The following is a 27,648-nucleotide window of genomic DNA, read 5'->3' on the forward strand; positions in this document are numbered from 1 at the left end:
ATTCGATGCCGTTCGATCCATCTGCACGAATTTTATAGCAATTGCAATCGGGGTCAAAAGCCACGTAAGCAAACGGTGTTGTGTGGGCGAAACACTCCTCGCCCGAACGCGTGCGGCAGTTCACAATTCAGCCCGAACGCTTAGATGTTGAATCTTCAAGCATCTGCCGAAGGACCAGCGCACCTTATCCTCTCGCCTCAGGCCCCCACCCCCACTCCACTCGCTAGAGCGGCTGTGGCGGAGCCTTCCCCCCGCATCGACGGCGGCCTCCGAGTCAACAGCGGCGGGCATGGAGGAGTGCAGCTACGCGACGAGGAGCTCCGCTGCTCCGCGGAAGCCTTGCGCCGAGGAGCTCCCCTCCACCCACCCCGCATCGACGGAGGGCCCTGCTTCGACGGCTGCGGCCTCCCATGACCGCCTGACATGGAGGAGTGCGGCGGCGGCGCTCTCCCTTCGTCTCCGTGCGCAGCGGCGGCGCTCTCCCTTCGTCTCCGTGCGTGGCGGCGGCGGCGGAGGTGTGCATGCGCACAGCAGAAGGATGGTGCCGCGAGCAGTTTTGGTGGCGGGTTCGATTCCGGCGAGGACAAGAAGGCCGCCGCGCTTGGGGCTGCACGGTCCGACGACGTTTCTGCTACGCAGGCGATTTGGGCTCGGCTCCACCCCCTGCAGAGGCCGGTGCCCTCGACGACTATCGCCTCCTGCCGTGAGCCCGAGCTGCCAGTGCTACCGCCGCGCTCTTGGTACTGCTCGTCGCAACCCCAGAGCAACCTCCTCCCACTCCTCCAGCCGGCGCCACTGCCCTCCATGGTGAGTCCATCCCCTGCTAGATACACCCGGGGGGCTAGCCGCTGGATGCTCTGCTTCATTAGTGTCGCACTACCCCTAAAATTTGGCGCTCTGCATTTTGCTAACTGTTGCTGCTAACTGCTTTTTTGGTCTATGTTCTGTAGCGTTGTTGCTGACTAATGTGTGCTAGTAGCTAACTCATGGAGATGATAGGGGGAATGGAACGATGTGCATTGGTCAGTAGAGATTCCCCTGGCTTCCTCCTAGCCTTGCTTTTTTCTATAGCAACTTCATCATGTGAGAGGAAGCCAAGGGGATCACGAAGTTATGTAGTGGAGTTGCCATGAAAAATTTGTTGCCATGGGCATAATATGTTACGAGTAGTTGCCATGGCTTTGATAAAAAAAATTCATGGCAAATTTTAAACATACATTTGCCATGGCAATTTTTCATCATTTTCCTTATCATTTCATATTCGTGGCAAATTATTCTATGAAACCATGGTAAATTTGAAAAAAAATCCAACTACATTTTTTGATTATGCATTTTTTCCATGGCAAATTTGATCATTTTTGCATTGTTTCACCTACACAACAATTTAATCATACTAAAAGATGGCAAATATTGGTAAAATACCATGGCAAATTTGAACATGCATTTTTGCCATGGCAAATTTGATCATACATTTGCCATGGCAAATTTAAAATATGCATTTTTTTGCCATGGCAAATTTGAAATATTCATTTTTTCTGCCATGGCAAATTTGAATATGCATTTTGCCATGGCAAATGTGAAGTATGGCAGTTTTTGCCATGTCAAATCTGAATATGCAGTTTTGCCATGGCAAATTTAATCATTTTTTGTGTTGTTTTCTCATACATGGCAATTTTAATCACATAAAATATGGCAAGTTTTGGTAAATACCATGGCAAATTTGAACATGCTTTTGCCATGGCAATTTTCTCTTTCTTTTTAACATGCAAAAATTGCTTCATATTTTTTGACCATGGCAATTTACTTTCATGGAGCATGGGCAACTGTAGTTTACGGAGCATGGCAATTTCTTTTGTTTGCAACATGTCCAAAAATCACTTTTGTTTGGACCACAGATTTTAGTTTAATAGATCGTGGCAAATATAGTTTATGGACCATGGCAATTTTATTATATGGACCATGGCAAATGTCTTCTCTTTTTTTTGCAGCATGGCATTTTTCTTTTTGAACGGGCCCATGGAAAATTTAGTGAATGCATCATGGGACTTATAGTTTATGGATCATGGCATTTTTTAGTCTATGCCTCATACAAATTTTCTATTTTTTGAACGGGACCATGGCAAATTTTCTTTCATGGCAGTTCGTGGAGCGTGGCAATTTTTCGTCCTTATTTGCAATACGGCAAATTTTCTTTTTGAATGGGACCATGGCAAATGTAGTTTACGAGGCATGGCAAATTTTTAATTATATGAACCATGGCAAATTTTCTTTCTTTATTGCAACATGGCAAATTTTCTGTTTTCAATGGGACCATGGCAATCTCAGTGCATCTTTCATGGCAACGGTAGTTTATGGAGCATGGCGGATTTTCTTCCTTCTTTTACAAGCTTGCAAATTTTGTTTTCGAACAGGACCATGGCAAACTTAGTGTGTGTATCATGGCAAATGCAATTTTCGGAGCATGGCAATTTCCAATTTTAAGGACCATGGTAAATTTTCTTTCCTTTTTTGCAACATGGCAAATTTTCTTCTTTGAAGGGACCATGGCAAATTTAACGGGACCATGGCAACATTAGATTTACTCATGTTTCAAAAATAGATACCATCGCAATTTTATTTGCCCCATGGCAAATTAAGTTCAAGCATGGCAAATGTAGTTTAAGGGTCATGGCAATGTTCTTTTCCTTTCGCAACACGGCAAAATCTACTTTCCATTTGACAATGGCAATGTAACTCCTCCCCCGGCCTAGACGTCGACTAAGATGCCGACCAGGAGGTCGTCCTCCATGATGACGACCATGATTTTTTTTGTTTTGTTTTTTGAAAACATGGCATTTGTTTGAATTTTTATGTGATGGCAAGTTGATATGCATCCCCGCTGCAAAACTTGCCAAGTTTTTAGCTTGGGAAACAACAATATTTTCCATGTCAAATTCATACAATTTGCCATCATATAGCAGTAGAGATGTCATGGCAATTTTCAACCAATTTTTTTCCTTGGGTATAATCAATATGCAGTTTTTGCGTTGGCATTGTTTACTGCTTAGACCATGGTAATTCCAATACTTTTAGACCATATTTTTCATAACCAGATCAATAACAGCAATTTTAATAGAAATCATTCGTATACAGCAACTCTATCAAACTTGTTGCGCCATGGCATTACATATATATGTATATATATCATTTTGTACAATACTTTTCCATGTACACTTTGCAAACTTGTTGCCATGGCAAAAAAATTCTGACACAAGTCAAATTGTTTTTGTTGGCATGTATGTACTATACGGCAACTGTATTGTTTTTAATTTTTATAAACACATGTTCCTGGTGCTGTTTTTTGGCTTGTTTTAGTGAAGCAATAGGTAACTGGGCTGCATGTGCTTTTTTCGTTGCCAGCGTCATGTTGTGCCAACAGGAAATCATTCGGTCTGGGTTCGATCCCGAAACATGTATGTTGATACAGGGGTGTGTGGTAGGGTGTTCCTCCTGCCACACGTGTGGGCGGTTTTAATATTCGCCCACACATGGCACGTGCGGGCTGTCTTCTGCTCACACCACACACGGTGTATGGACGGGTGTTGCTCCCACCACACGTGTGGCAGTTATCGGTTTCCAATAATATCTGCATTCCAGGTGGGTGGGGCTCGCCCGCATGTCTTCCAAGGCAATGGAGCAAGTCTGGACGGCCGCCTCGTCAAGAAGCTTCCGCTTGCATGATTGAGCCAGCGTCGGCATGCTCAACATGGCAACGTTCCACTTTCATGTTCGTGCGGCCAGTGTCATCCGTAAAGCAATTTCGAAGCTAAAGTGGTACCCTCCATGAAATTGCAACCGTCAACACTTCGCCTCTTCGACGATCTTCCTCACAATACCATCGAGGGTGATCATCTCCCACTCTTTGTCATTGAGATGTAAATGAGTGAGTGGATCCATCAGCCGCGAACTGCACACCAACATTTTGCGTTCGTGTTGGACGGGTCCCCATGCAGAAAAGGCTCTCCAATTGTGAACTGAGGGCCATGTAAGGGTATTGATCATGCATGTTAGAATCCCCTTCTACCCTTTGGATCTTGAACGACGTGGTCATGTCCAGTGGCGGAGCTAGCGAGGAAGAGCAGAGGGGGCAAATGACGAAATACAATTTGTGCCACCCAAAATAGAGTTTCTTTAGAAAAAGTTCATGGACGGGGGGGGGGGGGGCATGGCCCCTGCAGCAATAGAAATAGCTCCGCCAGTGGTCACATCACATCCAACGGTCAAGATGAAACGTTGGTTGTTGTCGCCTATGGCCTTCCAGGTTGTGAAGAAAGCAGTGGACTCGGCTTCTAGGTATCACTTCCGAACAAAATCACCGCCCATCTCTATGATGCACGTTGTCGTACAAACTACACCAATGACCGTCATCGTGATATAGTCAACATTAGTGGGGAAGGAAGTCAAGCAATGATTAGGGTGATGATTTGGAGAGGAGTAAGGTGGTTTCAAGAGTATACGACAAAGATGACGACAGTTAAGGGCGAGAGGGGGTGAGGGTAGAAAAGGCAACACCTTCATAATTGGAATTTTTATCGATCATGTGGACGTGGAAAACCACATGTTACATTTTCGATAGTTGTTGATGTGTCGATCCAATCCGAGCAATCGCCCGAGAGCTGCATCTTATCATTAATTACACTCAACTGACAAAAATATGGCATGGTTAGCCAACCAATAAAACTGAAGTAAATATTATGTTCGCCTCCCTCACACGTATGGTTGGTCCGGCATGTCACACTAGAAACCAATGTTGCCTCCGTTGTGTCGCTCATCGAAGGCAGCAACGTCGTCGGCTTATTATATCACCGGCATGTGAGACTGTTTGTGTGCAAACATAGTAAGCCAAAACTCATCTCTCCATTGCGTATGAAAATTTCCCGAAAACCCTTCTCCACCACGCTTGAAAATTTCGCTTTTTTTTCATGTTTTCTTTTTAGTTAAGTGTTAAGAGTTGTCCTTTTCAAGGAGGAAAAAGTGATGTACTGAAGGACTCACACAAGCGTTGGATGAAAATTGAGCGGTGGAGAGTACCGATGGGAGCATGTACACGGAGAAGGTAGAGCAGCGTCCGTGTAAATAACGGCCGTGGCAGCCATCCCGTCCACGTGGCGCCCAACTGCTGGTCCAGCAGATCGATTGCCCATCCAACACCGGCGCACTACACCCGGGAGGCGCGAACGCAAGCCACAAACAAACGACGCGCCCCCGTTCTTCTTCTACCGGGCGCCATGGCCGCCGCATTAGCAGCGCCTACAGGCCTCCTCAAGCTCCCTCCTTCTTACGCGCCGCCTTCTTCCCCCTCTCCCCCTCTCTCCAGCACCTCCTACGGGCGGCGCTCGCGGAGACGGCCTCGCCTTTGGCGCCGCGGAGCCCCGCTGCTCGCGGTGGCGGCCGGGGAGGTGTCGTACACTGAGCCGGAGGAGGCGCTGCTGGAGGCCCTCGTCGGCGTACAGGGCCGTGGCCGTGCAGTCGCGCCGCGCCAGCTCCAGGCAAGGAGCCAGCCCACTTGCCTTTGAGACTTGAGCACACGCGTGTTCTGCGCAGCCGCGCGCCATGTGCTTGTTGAAATGTTAGTGTTACTGATGCAAGCGTGGTGATCCGCATGTGCAGGAGGTGGAAAGCGCAGTGCAGACTCTGGAGGCGCTGGAAGGTGTGCCCGATCCGGTAGGTGGCCTTGTGCTTTTTTTCTGTATGATTTGTGCTTGAAGGTAGGTATTGAGTTACCTGATGAACTCATGGAAGTGTATATTTGTGTTTTACAAAAAAGGACAAAAAATAACCATCATTTGTCGGCAGCATGTGCATATTTGTCTCGAAATACTTTGATCTTTAAATGGGCACAACTGAAGATATGCATATTGTGCCATGAAGTGAATTGCCATCAACAATTTTCATTATTCTAGAAAAAATAAAATCAAATGATCCAATCATGTTTAACTAATTAATTGTACCAGTTCAGAAGATGTTCTTCCTCCGTTTAAGTTTACTTGTCACTTTTGACTGTAGCATGGTTACCAAGGAAACAAATTCATTCATCCAGTGTGTCAAGAACTGAAATGCATCTATAACCGAAGATGAAGTATGGTGAATGAAGTATTACATTGTTCTTAGCATTTATCGAGGTGACTATTAGAGAAACTACAAACAATGAATACCTCCATTAGCATGCATGTATTTGACTGCTGTAAATTTTCTAGAAAAATATATTAGAAAACAAAGGTTGCTGCTTAGCATTTATGGTTTATATGCAGACCTCTTCAAGTTTAATTGAAGGTAGTTGGAAGCTCATATTCACTACAAGACCAGGGACGGCATCCCCCATTCAGGTAGAATAAAACTAGCATGCTCATGTGAGCAACTATATGTTCCATTTTGCATTTTATCTATGCATTACGTATTCAGCTGTTGGATTGTTCACACCTGTAAAAGTGACTAAATTTGTTCTCAATTCACATTTGATGCAGAGGACATTCGTTGGAGTTGACTCTTTCAGCGTCTTTCAGGAAGTTTACCTTAGAACAGATGATCCAAGGGTGGTCAACGTTGTCAAGTTTTCAGAAACAGTTGGTGAACTGGCAGTACAGGTAACTGCTCTGTCGATAACTCAATGTCGCCTTAGCTTCAAATGTATAGGGAAGCTTTGTGTATTTTGATGTTTCCTATTCAACCATAAATATGCTCGTGATAGTCTTGCCCCAAATTCTGCTGCTTCATTTATTGCTGCCCTCAGTGTCTAATTGTGTCTTCCAGAGTCTGGTTCTATATAGAAACTCATCGGGTTGTAGAAGAATTATATAATAATATATGTAAAGTAAGCTTCAATGTCATGCTAGAGGGAAGTGCATGGGTATTTCCTGCACAGAGTAAATACAACGCTGGAATTAATATGAGGACCAATATTATCAGGAGCTAAACAACAAAATTAATAAATATAAATTCACTTGATCATCTGATTTTTTTGCTAATAACAGTGTTTTAGGATAGACCGGAGGGGATACGGTAGCGCTATACTGAAACACGTTGTATAATACATGATACCATTATGGGTGTCCTGATCTTTCGATGAAAACCATGATATTGATTCGGTGGAGTAGACTTTGACAACTGGATTACTCTGTGCCCAAGAATTCTTTTTTACCTTCATGGAGAGGCTTCATTTTATAATATAAGTCACCAAGCAACACATTGTCTTCATGCACTGTCTTCATCTTGAGTGACATGATCGTCATTTTCTTCTTGGTCTTGACATTGATTCCTCTTTTGAACTTAGATTCTTGGTCTTAACTTGTGCTTGAACCTTCTTTTGACCAGCAAGTGGAAGTAGAGGTAGTAGTGGTTCTATCTACGGTGGTCATGTCCTCGTTAGTACATTACAAAGCCGGTAGTAGAGCCAAACACATAAATATCGTTCATTTTTCTTAGTGTGGTTCTTTCATAAGACTTGGCGGATAGAAGATTACTGCTGAATTAATATGTATTTTTTTATTATTGGAAATGTTGAAGACTCACTGAGTGTTTAATTGATCTATTGCCATAGTAAAAATGTAGAATGTTGGGAAGAGATGGCTTCTGCTCCCTTAAATATGGATACCTAAACTAGTAGTCTGGAACTGTTGATTATATTCAAGGAGGATATATGCTCTTACTTATGCTACTGCTAAGTGGTACATCTATAGTGCTTTAAGGATGTTCTACATGATTTTGCAATGAGGTTTGTTAAACAAAATATCAGGCAGAAGCGACTATAAACGATGGGAAGCGCATTCTCTTCCGTTTTGACCGAGCAGCATTCGCTTTCAAGTTCTTGCCATTTAAGGTTCCATATCCGGTGCCATTCAGGCTTCTTGGGGATGAAGCAAAGGGTTGGCTTGACACTACATACTTATCTCGTAGTGGGAACATACGCATTTCAAGGGGAAACAAGGTATGTAATACATTGTCTGCATGTAACGTTGCAGCCATGGATTTAGGGTTTTGAATTGCATAATTATTCTCTCAGTTTTGTTGAACCCATGGTGGAGTATATGTAAAGCACTTCTCCATAAAATATGCGGTTTTTCCAGACCTCCTTGTATTTTATTAGCTTTCCAAAACAACATGTAGTGCAGGGAACCACATTTGTTCTCCAGAAAAGTGCAGACCCAAGGCAAATGTTGTTGTCAGCTATATCTGCAGGAACCGGAGTAAAAGAGGTGTGTTATTATATCTTGGACGTCCGTTATAGCAGTAACATGAGGTATTCATTTGTACAATATGCTTGTTGGCCAGGCTATAGATGATCTTACTTCAAGCAGAAAAGGGGTTGTGGTTGATATGAATACCCTAGCGGGAGAATGGCAACTGTTATGGGCTTCAGAGGTCAACCTTTACATAAGCATTACAACAGCGATTTGAGATTTCTATGCATGCCATTTCTTTTCTGTAGAGCTTGATTTCTTGTTGGTCATGATTTTATTATGATTGATTAGTTGACTATGGAAATCAAAATATAACAAAGCACTCCCAGACACTTATGAGTAACATCATTTTTCTCTATCTTCTTTTCCAGTAATCATATTGTACAGTTTGTTATGATTTCTGTGTAAATCTATTTACACTAGGGTTCTTCCCAGCCACCCTTATAAAAGAACATAAAAAATTGTACGGGTATCAGACCGAGATTGAAGTTATGATTCTCGCTAGAGTCAAAGAAGGTGGATGCTTTTCTGTATTTTTTGAAGGGCCTGAGAGCTAATGCATATTTATGTTTGACGAATGCAACTGACTTGGTAGTCATGACTCCTGTTATTCACAATTTTTTTGGCTGTCCTGAATGCAATCTAATGGTTCAGAGACTAACTCTTTTCTGTGTAAAAATACGAAGGTTTTAAGAAAATGGGTTCAAAACTATCTGACTCCCGTGCAATTTTCCATGTAATCGCATAAGTAATTAAGTATTTTCAAAATGATACAGGAGAATATATACTATACTTTAGAGATGGCATATGAGGGGTAGGGGTAACTTCCACTGCTTGTAGGATGTGTTTTCCCTTTCATATATTTAGTTGTATGTGCAGAGTGAGAGTGGAGGTGGAAGCTGGTCATCTGTTGCATCTGCCGGTCTCAAGGATTTCCAGGTAAGCTACAGAACTTCAGAAAAGCCGAGGAAAAAGATGATATGATACTCTCGTGTGTTTCTTGGTACTTGACGCGAATCAACTATTCATTCAGACCATAAAGGAAGATGGGCAACTGAAGAATTTGGTGAACCCCTTTCCAGGTGTCAGCCTCAGTGCAAGAGGCAACATATGGTAAGTTTGAAGAACTGCATATATGTTTATGTGTATTTCCTCTCTCGGATCGTTTCAATCGTCAACGATAATGAAGCAAATATAGTGTGAGTATCTTTACTCCATTCCGTCAGTACATGTGATGTACAACTCTTAAAACTAATATGTTGACAAAATCAAATAAAACGGTAATATATTTCCTTAATGCCAGAAGGAAATGCGAACATGCATTGACTGTACAGTACAATATTCTGTACACATGGTCACATGCAGGAGAGGTGATGTTACATGTGCTGCGTAAAGACTATAAGAATGGTACATACAAATGACTTAATAGATGTTTAAACCATCGGGACATTGACTCACTTCATGACTACTTTCATACATCAATACGCTGTTGCCGCACAAGCTTCATACAGCAGTCTGTTACTATCCATTATGGACATGTATCAAAATTCGGGTCACACAGATTTTTTTCTGTTCCTCTCTTGGAGTTCCCTTGTGATCCTGATTTATACACCTCCACTTCAACACTACTACAAAAGGTACACTTATATTTTTGTGCTAAGTATGTTGTGTTGAACTTGCAGCAAAACTGGGAACAACAATACCTTCAGCGTGTCCATGAATGAAGGCGTTACTCAAGTTGGTGGCGTACAGTTTCCTTTAGAAACCGGAGGAGAATTTGTCATGGAGATCTTGTAAGACTCGACTCCCATTTCCCTTTTTTGACTTAAAAGATAAGAGTTATGGACTGACCAATTTGTTGGTGGTCATTGTTGGCTCGACATATTTGATAATTAATTCTTGTCCTGACACCTATGAATTTCCTTTCAGGTACATTGACAATAAGATAAGAATATCTAGCCTCAACCAGCACAAGCTTGTTCATTTACGCATTGTAAATAAAACATAAATGGCCAAATTGCTTGAGCTTATTGCTGTAGAAATTGTTGTATATAAGACAGTACTTATATTGATGAAATAACTGTATTTTAATGTAATATAAGAGATTTCTCAAATCATTATGTGATACACCCATTTTTTATTTTCCCTAATTATCATTTCCCCTGGATTTATGCTTTTAGCTAGGAATCTTTTTCTCTGCTAGTCATGATGTTTGAAGAATGCCAAGACCTCCACCATATATAAATCTTGTTATGACATTCCTCAATCCGCATCCACCAAAAATACCTCCCCCCAGTTCCCCATTTTACCCCTTGGTAAAAAGCCTCCAAAAATAATATGAAGAATTCCACCATTTGCATACACTCACAAAGACTCTTATAGGTATAGCATCACGAGGGTAAAAAATATGTCTAACCATATCCTCATCCCAACTCTTTGTCCCGGAGAGGAACATGTTACACCCACTTAATCCTTCATCTATCTCTCTTGCTAGAATTTTTTAGTCCAGACTTTCTTGGCAGCCAATTGTTCAGCAAATATTGACATTCTTTCCACATACACTCTCCACATGACTCTTTTTTCAATAATTCCAAACCATGCATGATTTACTTGCCACAACAGTGAAAAAAATAGAGGAAAAGGATTGTCCAATAAATGATCATTAGGATAATATTATCTCTTAGTAGTCTAGCATAAAAAGGTATGGGATTCACTAGGAGGTGTCAAGCCTGTATTGCCAAAAGAGCCACATTAATAAATGTGAGTCACGAAAACCCATGCCTCCATGCCCTTTTGGCTTGATAGTTTTTTCCCCATGAGTACCTTTTGTGCTTTTCTCCTTCTCCCCCACTAGTAGTCCCTAATCAAATGAGACAAGTCGTCGCATAAAGCAGCGGGAAATCTAAAAGTCCCTATCACATAAGTTGGCAAGGCCTAAATGACAGATTTAATCAAACTCTCCTCAATCGCTCTAGAAAGATACTTCTTCATCCAATTCACTAATTGCTTCAGGAATTTGTCTTTTGTAGATTGAAGTTTGCCATCTTTCATGTGTCCCTCGAGAATTGAGAGTCCCAAACATTTGCCCTCGAAATTGTCCGTGACCACCTGAAGAATCACCATGATGCCTACTTGGTCCTCAAACTGCACTTTTTGCCAAACATAATATAAACATTTGGATGAACTTAAATTTCCGTCTCGCACCCAATTCTTACGAAGCCAGTATATTCTTGATGACCGGCAATTGATCAACGAATGTTTTACAAAATAATTGCATTCGAAATTTCCATTCGGTCGGTCGTGAGTTCGATTCCACCACTTTTAATTTTGGCGAAATGTGTTACATCGCTGCATTCGAAAAAGTTTTTTTTTTTTGGGGGGGGGGGGGTAAAATTCAGAAAATGATATTTTTTGACTCCTCCTTGTATGAAAAAAAAATAAAACTACTTTGCCCCCTTGTACGCGTTTTTTTTTGCGGGGTTCGGCTACATGTTAAGGTGTATAAAAAGCTGATGTGAATGTGATGCTCAGTTGGAGCAATAATTTTATCTTATAACTAAGGCTGTGAAGCAAACCAATCTGTGGTTGTATAGTTAGGAGGAATAGTTAGAAGGACAGCAATATCATCAGCCCATCACTTAACACCAATACTCATATTTTTCAGTACTTATTTCAGGCCTTGAGACGATGTATCTTCAATGGAAGAAGACGTTTTCGTTGTGTTTTCCAACTTTCCCAAGGCGAGGCACAAAGGCCATAATCAATAAGCCATACCATAGGAGGTAGCGCTTGTGCGCGTCAAACTTCACCAAACTCTTTTGATGCAACGGAGCGGACGGCGACCAGTGCTGCTCGTCAGCGTACGGCCACACCGCCCGAGGTCGCCGTCGCCGAGCAGCTCCACCCTCGTGCGGATATACAATAGTAGGCCCAATACTACTCCGACGATATCATATTGGCAGGAGACGACGACGCAGGTCGCGGTCGGGCCGGTCAGTTCCCTGTCCCCGCCGGCCGGGGTCCGGCAACGCCCGCGCCGCACGCACGCACGCACGCCACGCGCGCGGCTCACAGGCGTCCGTCTCGCCGTGCCGCCACGACCCATCGCCCCCTCCCCCGACGCACGCATGAGCGGCCGCGGAGGCGTGACCGGTCGGCTGTCCCGTTCCGGATGCCCACCTACGTCGGCGGATCTCCATCCGGGAGATATATGTCTGCGTACGGTTTGCTCGTTATGGCCACAGGACTTTGCCGGTGCGTACAAACCATCGCACGTTCGAAAGATGCTACCGGCACATGCCCGCTCCTCGAGGCGGGCGAGATTTCGAAGATACCGGTACACACGTAGCCGGCCACGGGAGACTGAATTGAAGGCGCAGAAATTTCAGGATTTTTGAGAAGAATGTTCGGGTCTCACAGAAACGTGCTCTCGGAAGGAGAGTATCGGCGGGTGGAGTGCGCCGTGGTTGACTTGAGCGAATAGGAGCTCCACACGTGCCACCATGTGAGGCGGAGGTTGAAGCCCCGTGCGTGGGCCTGAAAACGGTATGCTGAAAATGTTGTGGCCACGCACGAGAGTGAAGAAGAGTCGGTGATCTGCTCATCATCGTCATAGCAGTGACATGCGGGCCCATGGGTTGGTACAAAGATATATAGAACCAAAAAATGCACTATGTAGATCTATGGACTACTTCCTCAGTTCACAAGTACTCCCTTTGTAAACTAATATGTCACGATGTTATAAGATGTTTTGAATATTTTGGTAGGAACTACATACAAACCAAAAAATTAGTGAACAAACACACTAAAACGTGTCTACATACATCAGGTTCGGAAAAAAATTTAAACCACGGAAGGAGTACAACACTTAAAAATGTATGAACCCACGAAAAATTCACATTATATTGTGTGCTTTCAACATCTTTAAAATTTATGGAGCATCGAAGAAGAAAAATATCCGGAACATGTTTCCTAAATTTTATAATACGTTGGCCCCTTGTACATTGTACGGTGAAGAGCTATGAGCGCGCCGACACGGTATTATTTCTACTCCCTCTATTAACTTTTATAAGGCTTTGTAGATGTTTTAGACAGTGTGCAAACCAACTCAATTTCACTTGTGAAACGACTTATAAAAATGAACGAAGGGAATACAATTTTCCCACATCTAAATGCACCATCGTCTTCCTTTTGGCAGTAACATCCAAGTAGATAGTCCGTCAATAGTCCGCGACAAGCCACAAAATGTACAGCTCATGCAAACCTTGCATCGCACCATCTTCATATCTCATGGATCATAGAAGATACCAAACTCTAGAACGTGTTTTCTACAAAATTTAATAGGTCATGACATCTTCTGTAGAACTTGCATTCTACTGAATTCATTTTATTTTGCGTTCTCTCACCCTCTTCAAATCTTATGGATCATCGGAGAAACCAAACTACAAAATGTATTCTCTACAAAATTCTATAGGTCAAGACATCTTCTGCAGAACTTGCATTCTACTAAAATTGACTTTTCTTTTGCGTGCCTTCACCCACTTCAATTTGTATGGGCACATAAAAAAAACAATCTCGAAACATGTTTTCTACGGAATTCAACATGTCACACTCTAGAATTTTCCATAACTGAAATGCTTGATATGCTTGTGTGTTGCCTTGTGCCTTTTGGCAATACCATCCAAGTAGCTAGCCTGTCAATAGCCCGCGACGAGCCACAAAATGTACATCTCCTGCAAAACTTGCATCATACTAAAATTCACTTTTTTTGTGTGCCTTCAACATCCTCAAATATTATGGATCATGGAAGAAACCAAACTCTAGAACATTTTGCTGAAGTTCAATATGTCACGACATTGTCTGCCAAACTTGCATTCTACTAAAATTGAATTTTATTTTGTGTGCCTTCACCCTATTCAAATTTTATGGCACATAAAAAATTATCTCAAAACATGTTCTCTACGGAATTCAACAGGTCATACTGTAGAATTTTCCATAGCTGAAATGCACGATATGTTTGTGTGTTGCCTTGTGCCTTTTGGCAATACCATCCAGGTAGTTCATCCATCAATAGTACGCAACGAGCCACAAAATGTACATCTCCTACAAAACTTGCATCGTACTAAATTCACTTTATTTTGTGTGCGTTCATCATCTTCAAATCTTATGGATCATCCAAGAAACCAAACTCCAGAACATAATGCCTACGAAGTTCAATACGTCATGACATCTTTTGCCGAACTTGCATTCTACTAAAATTCACCCTTTTTATGTGTTCCTTCACCCTCTTCAAATCTTATGGACACGTACACAATATATCTCAAAACGTGTTTTCTACGGAATACAACAGGTCACACACTAGAATTTTCCATAACTGAAATGCATGATATGCTTGTGTGTTGCCTTGTACCTTTTGGCAAACCATCCAAGTAGCTAGCCCTTCAATAGTCCGCGACCAGCCAAAAAATGTACATCTCCTGCAAAATTTCATCGTACTAAAATTCACTTTATTTTGCGTGCCTTAACCATCTTTAAATCTTATGGATCGTCGAAGAAACCAAACTCCAGAACATGCTACCTATGAATTTCAATACGTCACGCCATCTTCTGCCGAACTTGCATTGTACTAAAATTCAGTTTATTTTGTGTGCCTTCACCCTCTTAAAATCTTATGGATCATCGAAGAAACCAAACACCGAAATGTGTTTTCTACGAAATTCAATAGGTCACGACATCTTCTGTAGAACATGTATTCTACTAAAATTGACTTTTACTTGTGTGCCTTCTCTTCAAATTTTATGGAAACATAAAAAAGCCAATCTTGGAATGTGTTTCATACAAAATTCGACATGTCACGCTCTAGAATTTCCATAACTGAAATGCACGAGATGCTTGTGTGTTGCGGCGTGCCTTTTGGCAATACCATCCAAGTAGCTAGCTCATCAATAGTCCGCGACGAGCCATAAAATGTACATCTCTCGCAAAACTTGCATCATACTAAAAATCACTTTGTTTCGCGTGCCTTCACCATCTTCAAATCTTATTCATCATCAAAGATACCAAATTCTAGAACATGTTGTCTATGAAATTCAATATGCCATGATATCTTCTACCGAAATTGCATCATACTAAAATTCACTTTATTTTGCGTGCATTCGCCCTCTTCAAATCTTATGGACCATTGAAGAAAACAAACCCTTAACGTGTTCTATACAAAATTCAATAGGTCACGACATCTTTTGTCGAACTTGCATTCTACTAAAATTCACTTTATTTTTGCGTGCCTTCGTCATCATCAAATTTATGGACATATCGGAAAAAACAATCTCCGAATGTGTTTTCTATGGAACTCAGCGGGTCATTTGTAGGAATTTCCATAACTTAATGCAGGTGAAGGTTGTGCACTGCTACCTCTTTTAGCACTGCGTTGGTTTTCCTCGAAAAGGAAAGGATGATGCACCAGAGCGTGATAAAATAGTGATTTCAATTGCTTCTGGTCAATAAAAAAATTTCCTAGGTCTTCCTAGTTTGGCTGATTTTTTGTAGTTCCAGAAGTTTGCGTTATTTACAGATTACTACAGACTGTTCTGTTTTTGACAGATTCTGTTTTTCGTGTGTTGTTTGCTTATTTTGATGAATCTATGGCTAGTAAAATAGTTTATAATCCATAGAGAAGTTGGAATACAGTAGGTTTAACACCAATATAAATAAAGAATGAGTTCATTACAGTACCTTGAAGTGGTCTTTTGTTTTTCTTTCGCTAACGGAGCTCACGAGATTTCTGTTGAGTTTTGTGTTGTGAAGTTTTCAAGTTTTGGGTGAAATTATTTGATGGATTATGGAACAAGGAGTGGCAAGAGCCTAAGATTGGGGATGCCCATGGCACCCCCAAGACAATCCAAGGACACCTAAAAGTCAAAGCTTGGGGATGCCCTGGAAGGCATCCCCTCTTTCGTCTACTTCCATCGGTAACTTTACTTGGAGCTATATTTTTATTCACCACATGATATGTGTTTTGCTTGGAGCGCCTTTTATGATTTGAGTCTTTGATTTTTAGTTTACCACAATCATCCTTGCTGTACACACCTTTTGAGAGATCCATACATGAATTGGAATTTGTTAGAATACTCTATGTGCTTCACTTATATCTTTTGTGCTTTATAGTTTTGCTCTATGTGCTTCACTTATATCTTTTGAGCTTTATAGTTTTGCTCTAGTGCTTCACTTATATCTTTTAGAGCACGGTGGTGGATTTGTTTTATAGAAACTACTGATCTCTCATGCTCCACTTAGATTATTTTGAGAGTCTTAAATAGCATGGTAATTTGCTTAATAATAATAATATGCTTGGTATTCAAGATTTGTAAAACTTTCTTTTGAGTGCGTTGAATACCAAGAAAAGTTTGATGCTTGATAATTGTTTTGAGATATGAAGATGGTAATATTAGAGTCATGCTAGTTGAGTAGTTGTGAATTTGAGAAATACTTGTGTTAAAGTTTGTGATTCCCGTAGCATGCACGTATGGTGAACCGTTATGTGATGAAGTCGGGGCATGATTTATTTATTGATTGTCTTCCTTATGAGTGGTGGTCGGGGACGAGCGATGGTCTTTTCCTACCAATCTATCCCCCTAGGATCATGCGTGTAATACTTTGCTTTGATAACTTCTAGATTTTTGCAGTAACTATATGAGTTCTTCATGACTAATGTTGAGTCCATGGATTATACGCATTTTTCCTATCCTTCCACCATTGCTAGCCTCTCTAATACCGCACACTTTTTGCCGGTATCATACACCCACCATATATCTTCCTCAAAACAACCACCATACCTACCTATCATGGCATTTATATAGCCATTCCGAGATATATTGCCATGCAATTTTCCACCATCCCGTTTATTATGACACGCTCCATCATTGTCATATTGCTAGCATGATCATTTAGTTGACATCGTATTTGTGGCAAAGCCATCGTTCATAATTCTTTCATACATGTCACTCTTGATTCATTGCATATCCCGGTACACCGCCGGAGGCATTCATATAGTCATATTTTGTTCTAAGTATCGAGTTGTAATTGTTGAGTTGTAAGAAAAATAAAAGTGTGATGATCATCATTTTTAGAGCATTGTCCCAAGTGAGGAAAGGATGATGGAGACTATGATTCCCCCATAAGTCGGGATGAGACGCCGGATGAAAAATAAGAAAAAGGGAAAGAAAAAAAAGAGGCCATAAAACAAAGAAAAAGGCCCAAATAAAAAAAATGAGAGAAAAAGAGAGAAGGGACAATGTTACTATCCTTTTACCACACTTGTGCTTCAAAGTAGCACCATGATCTTTATGATAGAGAGTCTCTCATTTTGTCACTTTCATATACTAGTGGGAATTTTACATTATAGAACTTGGCTTGTATATTCCAATGATGGGCTTCCTCAAAATACCCTAGGTCTTTGTGAGCAAGCGAGTTGGATGCACATCCACTTAGTTTCTTTTGATGAGCTTTCATATACTTATAGCTCTAGTGCATCCGTTGCATGGCAATCCCTACTCACTCACATTGATATCTATTGATGGGCATCTCCATAGCCCGTTGGTACGCCTAGTTGATGTGAGACTATCTTCCCCTCTTTTTGTCTTCTCCACAACCACCATTCTATTCCACATATAGTGCTATATCCATGGCTCAGGCTCATATATTGCGTGAAGATTGAAAAAGTTTTGAAAATGTCAAAAGTATGAAACAATTGCTTGGCTTATCATCGGGGTTGTGCATGATTTAAATACTTTGTGTGGTGAAGATAGAGCATAGCCAAACTATATGATTCTGTAGGGATAACTTTCTTTGGCCATGTTATTTTGAGAAGACATAATTGCTTTGTTAGTATGCTTGAAGTATTATTATGTCAATATGAACTTTTTTCTTGAATCTTTCGGATCTGAATATTCATACCACAATTAAGAAGAGTTACATTGAAATTATGCCAAGTAACACTCTGCATCAAAAATTCTCTTTTTATCATTTACCTACTCGAGGACGAGCAGAAATTAAGCTTGGGGATGCCTGATACGTCTCCAACGTATCTACAATTTTTGATTGCTCCATGCTATATTATCTACTGTGTTGGACCATATTGGGCTTTATTTTCCACTTTTATATTACTTTTGGGACTAACCTATTAACCGGAGGCCCAGCCTAGAATTGCTATTTTTTGCCTATTTCAGTGTTTCGAAGAAACGGAATATCAAACGGAGTCGAACGTGATTTTCTCAACAAATATGATCCAGGAGACTTGGACCCTCCGTCAAGAAAGAAGAGAGGCGGTCACGAGGGTGGAGGGCGCCCCCCTAGGGCACGCCCCCTGCCTCGTGGGCCCCTCGAAGCTCCACCGACGTACTCCTTCCTCCTCTAAATACCTACGCACCCCAAACGATCAGATACGGAGCCAAAAACCTAATTCCACCGCCGCAACCTTCTGTACCCACGAGATCCCATCTTGGGGCCTGTTCCAGAGCTCCGCCGGAAGGGGAATCCACCACGGAGGGCTTCTACATCATCACCATAGCCCCTTCGATGAAGTGTGAGTAGTTTACCTCAGACCTTCGGGTCCATAGTTAGTAGCTAGATGGCTTCTTCTCTCTTTTTGGATCTCAATACAATGTTCTCCCCCTCTCTCGTGGAGATCTATTCGATGTAATCTTCTTTTTGCGGTGTGTTTGTTGATACCGATGAATTGTGGGTTTATGATCAAGATTATCTATGAGCAATATTTGAATCTTCTCTGAATTCTTTTATGTATGATTGGTTATCTTTGCAAGTCTCTTCGAATTATCTGTTTGGTTTGGCCTACTAGATTGGTTTTTCTTGCAATGGGAGAAGTGCTTAGCTTTGGGTTCAATCTTGCGGTGTCCTTTCCCAGTGACAGTAGGGGCAGCAAGGCACGTATTGTATTGTTGCCATCAAGGATAACAAGATGGGGTATTTATCATATTGCATGAATTTATTCCTCTACATCATGTCATCTTGCTTAAGGCGTTACTCTGTTTTCTTGAACTTAATACTCTAGATGCATGCTGGATAGCGGTCGATGAGTGGAGTAATAGTAGTAGATGCAGGCAGGAGTCGGTCTACTTGTGTCGGGCGTGATGCCTATATACATGATCATACCTAGATATTCTCATAACTATGCTCAATTGTGTCAATTTCTCAACAGTAATTTGTTCACCCACCGTAGAAATACTTATGCTCTTGAGAGAAGCCACTAGTGAAATCTATGGCCCCCGGGTCTATTCTCATCATATCAATCTCCAATCACTTTATTATTGCTTTGCTTTTTTACTTTCCCTTTTATTTTACTTTGCATATTTATATCAAAAATACCAAAAATATTATCTATCATCTCTATCAGATCTCACTCTCGTAAGTGACCGTGAAGGGCTTGACAACCCCTAATCGCGTTGGTTGCGTTGATCTATTTGTTTTGTGTAGGTATGAGGGACTCGCGCATAGCCTCCTACTGAATTGATACCTTGGTTCTCAAAAACTGAGGGAAATACTTACTCTACTCTACTGCATCACCCTTTCCTCTTCAAGGAAATCCAACGCAGTGCTCAAGAGGTAGCAGCAGCCGAGAGCGGAGGGTGGTGTAGCCGTGGTCGAGGTAGCCATGCGAAGAATGTCGTGGTCGATGTCGAGTCAGGGAGCCGGTGTCGAGGATGTCGTTGTGGAGCCGCGGGCACAAGGGGGTGCCTAGTTAGTATGGGCGCAGTGGTGTCGAAGTAGTGGTGCGCCGGAAAGGAGATGTTGTTGACGACGCGTCGCGCCGGGGTTGCCAACCCCGGGGACATAACGTAGACGAAGGCACGCGTCGGTGTTGCCAGCACCGGGCATACGTAGACAGACGAAGACGAAGTTGACGAAGCGCCGCACCAGGCTTGCCAGGCCCGGGGACATGTCGTGGACGAAAGCACGCGGCAGTGTTGCCAGCACCGGGCATGCGTAGACTGGGACCTGCACGAGCTGTACGCCATGTTGAAGAAGTATGAGGCCAGCAGAGAAGGACTCAACGACGGTTGCGGCGTCCATCGGCGCGGGGCTGAAGTCACCCGCAGTTGTCAGAGTAGACGAAGTGCTCGGGGTAGATGACGGTGACGCTGGCGACGGGCTGGTGCTGGACGAAGATGAAGGAGGTGGACGGGCGGCGGCTACGTGGGTAGCGGCGGCGGCGGCCAAAGAAGAGCGGCGGCGGCGGCGGTGCTCGAAGTAGGCGAAGAACCCGACAACATGATAAAGACCGGCACAGACGGTGGCGTTCCCACGCCAAGGGAGGCGGCACAGCGCATACCACGGGAAGTTGACGCGCGGGGACGACGAAGTGGACCGCCGGTCGCCGCGCTACGACCCGAAGGGGTGACGCAGCGGCGGTGGGCAGGTTGGGGCGATGACAAGAAGACCTCAGGGTGGAGGCACGGACCCTGGGCTACGGCGCGACAGCCCGAAGGGGCGGCGCGGCGGATTAGCGCGGGTCACTGCAACCGCGGGGACGGCCTCGAGACGGCGGCGTGGACCACGTGCCATGCTCGCTACGGTCCGTCGGGGTGACGCAGCGGCGGCGCGAGGCTCCGTGCTACCACAGGGACGACTTGGAGCGGACGGCCTCAGGGAGGCGGTGGACCGCGAGCCGCGGCACTGCGGCCCGAAGGGGCGACGCAGCAGTGATGCGGGTCGGTGCAGCCGGGAGAGGAACCACGGGGCGGCGACGCTGCGGCCCGACGGGGCGACGCAGCGGCAGCCCGTTGCTCGATCGGTAGAGGGGCGTGCTAAACTCGGGACAGTCTTCACAGGGCCTGCGGAGGCGCGTGCAACCGACGGGCTAGGTCGGTCGCAAGGCATAGATGAGGCAGATCGCGGCGGCGGGCGGGTGATCAATCTGATCGCGCGCGAGGTCGGGGTCGCTGCTCGATGGAGACGAGGTGGCGGCGGAGTCCGAAATGATGACGATGGACGGCGTGGGACGACGTGTGAACGAGCACGTCAGCACCGACACCCGGGCCACCAAAGCAGCGCTGGCGCCTAGGCAGCGAGACCCGAGCGACCAACAGAGCAGCGGCGCCCAAGCTCAAGGCAGCCATGGGCCTGATGCAGCTGGGGACGAGGCCGGTGAGGCAACCCGCAGGGCTGCCGTGCAAACGCGGCGGAGGCAGGTGGCGTGGATCAAATGGCGGGCCGATGCGCGAGCGGCGGCTATGATTGGCCGCTGCATGGCGCGAGGCCGCCGGGTGTAGGCGATGTAGTTGTCCCGGTCGGAGCAGGGCGGTGACGGTCGGCGCACGGACGACGGCCTTGAGGGGCCGCCTGTCGCTCGAGGCCGCCTGGTCGGTGAAGTAGCCGGCCGGTCGCGCCGGTGTTGGAGTAGAGGCGCGGGGTGTCGATGGCGGCGGCGAGCGACGTAAAATGATCAAGCAGAGGTCGGAAAACCAAAAAGAAAACACCGATCAAAACGACCGGCGAGAGAGCGAAAAAACCCGGTGCTAGGCCTCGGTGAAAGGATCGAGAAGAGGTGTCTAGAGGGGGGTGAATAGACTCTTAGCAAGAAAAGTGGCAGTTTTTACTTTCTTCAAGTTGAAGTGGAGTTTTAGCACATGTTTCACAATTCACAATACATATCAAGCAAGCATGATAAGAGTATATGAGCAGCGGAAAGTAAAGCATGCAATTTGCAAGAATGTAAAGGGATGGGATTGGAGTGTGCAAACGCAATTGGAGACACGGATATTTTTGGCGTGGTTCCGATAGGTGGTGCTATCGTACATTCACGTTGATGGAGACTTCAACACACGAAGGGTAACGATTGCGCGAGTCCACGGAGGGCTCCACCCACTAAGGGTCCACGAAGAAGCAACCTTGTCTATCCCACCATGGCCATCGCCCACGAAGGACTTGCCACACTAGGGTAGATCTTCACGAAGTAGGCGATCTCCTTACCCGTACAAACTCCTAGGTTCAACTCCACAATATTGATGGAGGCTCCCAAGTGACACCTAACCAATCTAGGAGACACCACTCTCCAAAAGGTAATAGACGGTGTGTTGATGATGAACTCCTTGCTCTTGTGCTTCAAATGATAGTCTCCCCAACACTCAACTCTCTCTCATAGGATTGGATTTGGTGGAAAGATGATTTGAGTGTGGAAAGCAACTTGGGGAAGGCTAGAGATCAAGATTTATGTGGTTGGAATGGAATATCTTGACCTCAACACAAGTGTAGGTGGTTCTCTCTCAGAAAATGTATGTTGGAAGTGTAGGCATGTTCTAAACCCATATATAGCCTCCACACAAAATCTAACTGTTACACACAATTTACCAAACTCGGTGGGACCGAATCAGAAAACTCGGTCAGACCGATTTAGTTCATAATGTGACCGTTAGGCATTTCGGTGGGACCGATATGATCAACTCGGTAGGACCGATGTGCTAGGGTTAGGGTAAAGCGTCATCTCGGTTTGACCGATTACACAAACTCGGTGGGACCGATTTGGGTAATAAGTGAAACAGAGAGTTGACCAAGAAAACTCGGTGAGACCGATTGCATATTTCGGTGGGACCGAAATTATTGCAATAGGCAATAGAGAGTTTGTAAGCCCATCTCGGTGAGACCGATATCCCATCGGTGAGACTGAATTGACTAGGGTTTGAAAGGATCGATATAGTTGACTAGAGGGGGGGTGAATAGGCAACTAACAATTTTTAGCTCTTCTTTACCAATTTAAACTTTGCATCAAAGTAGGTTGTCTAGATATGCAACTAGGTGAGCAACCTATATGATGCAACAACAATAAGCACGCACGCAAGCAAGAGATATAGCACAAATAAGCTTGCACAAGTAAAGGCGCGAGATAAACAAGAGTGGAGCCGGTGAAGACGAGGATGTGTTATCGAAGTTCCTTCCCTTTGAGGGGAAGTACGTCTTCGTTGGAGCGGTGTGGAGGCACAATGCTCCCCAAGAAGCCACTAGGGCCACCATATTCTCCTCACGCCCTCACACAATGCGAGATGCCGTGATTCCACTATTGGTGCCCTTGGAGGCGGCGACCGAACCTTTACAAACAAGGTTGGGGCAATCTCCACAACTTAATTGGAGGCTCCCAACGACACCACGAAGCTTCACCACAAAGGACTATGGCTCCGCAGTGACCTCAACTGTCTAGGGTACTCAAACACCCAAGAGTAACAAGATCCGCAAGGGATTAGTGGGGGAATCAAATTTCTCTTGGTGGAAGTGTAGATCGGGGCCTTCTCAACCACTCCCGAGCAAATCAACAAGTTTGATTGGCTAGGGAGTGAGATCGGGCGAAAATGGAGCTTAGAGCAACAATGGAGCTTATGGGTGGAAGAGGTAGTCAACTAGAGGTAGAAGACGCCCCTTTTATAGTTGTGGACAAAATCCAACCGTTATCCACCTAACCAGCCCGCGACTTGCGGTACTACCGCCCCTGACAAGCGGTACTACCGCAAGGCCATGCGGTACTACCGTGAGGGACCACGGTACTACCGCAGCAACGGCAGGAACTAGAAAAAGCCCGAAGCATGGAGGCGGAGAACGGTACTTCCGTAAGCGCGGTACTACCGCTCCCCCTTGCGGTACTACCGCAAGGCAGGAAAGTCCTAGCCTCGGAAGGGCGCGGATGAATAAAAATACATCTGTGCCTACTTCCGCTGGAAAACAAATGATGCAAAAATCTGACATGGTACTACCGCTCAGGAGCAGTAATACCGCATGGCAGCTGAACCAGGCCGCGCGCGGTACTACCACGCACGAAGTGCGGTACTACCGCGGAGGCACGGATGTAAAAAATTACATCCGCCCCTACTACCGCGATGCAGCGGCACTTGGCCTGGGGGCCACGATACTACGGCTCCAGAGGAGCAGTACTACCGTGGGCTCTTGCGGTACTACCGTGCCGAGGTACGGTACTACCGCAGGTGCCTGCGGTACTACCACTCCAGGGAGCAGTACTACCGCAAGCCCAATATCAGCAGCCAGGACAATTGCATAGAGGATAAACGGAGGATGCTCCAAAGTGTAGGGGAAAGGTCGAGACAAGGAAGAAAACATGTACGTGATGATTCCACCCGAACCTTTCCAACGCAGACTCCCTCTTAATAGTACGGCTTCCCTACGACTCAAATCCACCAAAAAGAAACGTAGAAAAATGCTGTCTTCAATGGTCTTCGAGGGGCACAAAACCGTCTTGTGCCTAGTGATGAAATGTTTGAGAAACTCAAGGCACACGATTAGTCCGCAAAAGCATTGTCATCAATCACCAAAGCACCTTAGGAATAAATATGCCCTTACAATCTCCCCCTTTTTGGTGGATTGATGACAATACAAGATTTGCACAAAGGGAAATGATATTGAGCAAACGCAAACCCCTCCTCTCTAAAATATAGACGGGCTCCCCCTAGATTTGTGCAATCTAGATGGATGCTTTGGACTGCACATCACACAAACTAGGATCAACACTCCCCCTATATTTTAGAGACAAGGCATATCTTGCAATAGTAAGGCTAACATTAAACAAGAGCATAACATAAGTAGCACAAAATGTCAAAAGCTCACTAAGATAAGATAGAGTGCATATGTCTTACACCATATGAAGGATAAGTCTCAAGACCGCAAACCAAACCAAAGCAAACGAGGTTCAAACGAGAAAGAAAACACACCGAACACGACACACGACTCGCAAGCACGCAAATCCCTACACTCTCTCCCCCTTTGGCATCGAGACGCCAAAAAGGCAGAGAGGACACCTACACACAAGGGGTGGCTCAGGCAGAGTAATCATCCCAACGCTCCTCGTCAGACTCGGCGGTGGGAACGGTCTCCTCGATGTCCTCCTCAGAATCAGTCCACTTGTAGCCTTGCTTCGCCATCCATTTGGGCTCCGGAGTGATGTGACTCTTTGACCCGCTAGATTCTGCCTCACCAAAGACCTTCATGATCCTCTTGTCACGGCGGCGAACCTCCTTGGAGGCAACGTGAGTCCTGTATTGCCCCTTTACCTGCATGTAGAACAGAGTCTTCATCTTGTCCTTCAGCTTCTTGGCCCACGAGGGCTCAGAGGAACGACGGGTATGCCCAGCACCACGGTCCTCAGCAACATCCTCTGCTCCAGCCTCCTCCTCATCAACAGCCCTCCTAGCAGCGGACGCCTCAACACGAGTAGTAGTGTTGGCGCACTTGGGCTTCACACAGAGACTGATGGACTCATGCCAAATCCAGTCCGGAGCAAGGAACTCATCACCAGGGAACAGCTTCTCCCAAGTCTTGGAGATCAACAGAAACAAGTATGGTCCATATATAGGTACCTTGCGGTTGAACACCGCGAACCAAAGCTCACACCACATGATGTGTGATACATCAAGTGGTTGAGTCTGAGACACACGTGCCTCCTCACACAGGAGCATCATATCCACCAGATAGGCATGAACCTTGTCCTTGTCGCCAATGCAAGGAAACAGAGAGTTGCGGAAGATGCGATACATGATATCCAGAAATGGGTTCAACACCCACGTCGACTTGCCACTGGGAAGCACCTTCTCAACATAGTAATGCTGGATCTTGTTCTTGCTAGCGGACTCAGGATTGGCATGGGGGCGAACACCAACGGGTGTGGTGAGCCCGTCATCAGGAACATGTAGCAGATCCATGAACTCCTTCCAAGTAGCAGTCAACTGACGACCATTGGACATCCAAGTCATCCTCCACTCCTCCCTAGGGTGAAAGTGAACAGAGGCAAAGAACTGACAGATAAGCTCAGGGTCATAGTCCAGGTGGAAAGAGATCACATGTTCAATACCAAACTGCTCCACCAAATCCAAAGCCTCTCCAAAGTACTCACGAAACTTGTCCTTCCTCATGTGATTCATGTCAATCCACTTGACATCCATGTAGGTATTTTGCTTGGCCTTGATCACATCCAGATAAATGAGAGCCTGCTGCTTGGTCCAAAACAAGTCATTTCCTCTGAAGGTAGCACGAGCATGCACATATGGGTTGATTTGTCTGCGAGGGATAAACTCAGCGAGGGGAATCTCATCCATGCCCTTAGCGGGTTCCTTGTACTTGCTAGCTGAGGTCTTGACATTGCGCTTGGGGGCACTGGAGCCCTCTGGTGCTTCATCTTGATTACGCAGTCGCTTGGAGCCAGTGTCACGACTGGGATTGGAACGGCGAGAGCCACCACCTAAGATACAAGAGAATCACACACAAAGAGTGAGAAGAATCAATGCAAAGACCTTAGCAAGACAAGAGAAACAAATAGAAAGCATACGTGGTAATTGCCATGAGAAAGACTGGACAACAACGGTAGTACGACCAGGTCGTGCGGTACTAAAATTTTAGTACCGCTCCTAGCCACGGTAGTACCGTGTGAGGGCACGGTAGTACCGGGGCTTGGAGCGATAGTAGGATTTTAGTGCCACAGCTCGTGCGGTAGTACCGCACCTGATAGGCGGTAGTACCAGATCTGCGGTAGTACTGCATACTAGATGCGGTAGTACCGCACGACGGTAGATCCAAATCACTTTGAATCTGAGAAAATCCGCGAAAACATGGCAGTACTACGGTTGATCAAATCTACCACAGGACAACATATCAAGTATAATTTCTACGTAGCACTACTCTCCTACATCCTACTCTTGCATAAATTTGGCCTAAAATCTCAAGAACACATGCATCTCCCCAAAAACCTAGAAGCAAAAGAACAACCAAAAGAGAGAGGGATTTGGGGAGAAACCTTGTTCCATGGCAAGAGGAGGTGGTGGGGAACGATCCCACTGGTCGGAATCCGAGGAGAGTGGCTGGAGAAGGAGATCCGGCGAGGATCTCCGGCGCCGTTCTTGAGCGAGAGAGAGAGGCGGCGGGGAGAGAACAAAGTGAATGGGTATGGGGAGTTGGAACTCCCCTGCCCGAGTCATAACCCCCACGCACACTCGTCAGTGCGGTAGTACCGCGCTTCATCGCGGTACTACCGTTTGGGCGGAAGTACCACACCAAAGAAGTAGTACCGCTCTCCCAGGCGGCAGTAAAAAATTATTGCCGCGTTGGGGCGGTAGTACCATACTCTCGACACCAAAGAAGTAGTACCGCTCTCCCAGGCGGCAGTAAAAAATTACTTCCGCATTGGGGCGGTAGTACCGTACTCTCGACACACGGTAGTACCATGGCAGGCCGTGGTAGTACCGTGAGCTCAAGAAACTGCATGTTTCGAACACAAGTAAAGAGAGGTCTTTGCATGGAAACTTCAAGCAAACAAGACACCACCAAAACATGCTCAACACAAAGAGAAAAAGGAGAAAAATGACAACAAGAGACAACCACGAGACACCACCTCTCCAAAGAGAGGGCGGTGGCCGGAGCTAGCTATGTTTGA

General features: G+C 45.0%; 2 protein-coding genes across 2 annotated transcripts; both read left to right on the forward strand.

Moving 5' to 3' along the window:
• Window positions 1-110: 110 nt before the first annotated feature.
• Window positions 111-3,967, forward strand: LOC123185968 (uncharacterized). The gene is made up of 2 exons (XM_044597773.1): window positions 111-807; window positions 2,412-3,967. The coding sequence occupies exons 1-2, from the start codon at window positions 290-292 to the stop codon at window positions 2,479-2,481; spliced, it is 588 nt and encodes a 195-aa protein (XP_044453708.1). The 5' UTR covers window positions 111-289; the 3' UTR covers window positions 2,482-3,967.
• Window positions 3,968-4,288: 321 nt separating this feature from the next.
• LOC123191858 (probable plastid-lipid-associated protein 12, chloroplastic) lies at window positions 4,289-10,366 on the forward strand. The gene is made up of 12 exons (XM_044604431.1): window positions 4,289-4,332; window positions 5,105-5,528; window positions 5,650-5,703; window positions 6,291-6,365; window positions 6,504-6,623; window positions 7,772-7,963; window positions 8,148-8,231; window positions 8,308-8,397; window positions 9,096-9,155; window positions 9,250-9,329; window positions 9,899-10,009; window positions 10,146-10,366. Exons 1-12 carry the CDS (start codon window positions 4,289-4,291, stop codon window positions 10,222-10,224), a joined length of 1,413 nt encoding a protein of 470 aa, XP_044460366.1. The 3' UTR covers window positions 10,225-10,366.
• Window positions 10,367-27,648: the final 17,282 nt, after the last annotated feature.

This window comes from Triticum aestivum, chromosome 2A (assembly GCF_018294505.1).
Source record: "Triticum aestivum cultivar Chinese Spring chromosome 2A, IWGSC CS RefSeq v2.1, whole genome shotgun sequence".
Classification (NCBI taxonomy): Eukaryota; Viridiplantae; Streptophyta; class Magnoliopsida; order Poales; family Poaceae; genus Triticum; species Triticum aestivum.

Bases quoted from the DNA above. Each gene is read 5' to 3' on its own strand.
- LOC123185968 (XM_044597773.1), top strand. From the start codon at position 290: ATGGAGGAGTGCAGCTACGCGACGAGGAGCTCCGCTGCTCCGCGGAAG. The intron at 808-2,411 runs GTGAGTCCATCC...GTTTTCGAACAG, and splicing joins CGGCGCCACTGCCCTCCATG to GACCATGGCAAACTTAGTGT.
- LOC123191858 (XM_044604431.1), top strand. From the start codon at position 4,289: ATGGCCTTCCAGGTTGTGAAGAAAGCAGTGGACTCGGCTTCTAG. The intron at 4,333-5,104 runs GTATCACTTCCG...AAGGTAGAGCAG, and splicing joins GCAGTGGACTCGGCTTCTAG to CGTCCGTGTAAATAACGGCC. The intron at 6,366-6,503 runs GTAGAATAAAAC...CATTTGATGCAG, and splicing joins GGACGGCATCCCCCATTCAG to AGGACATTCGTTGGAGTTGA.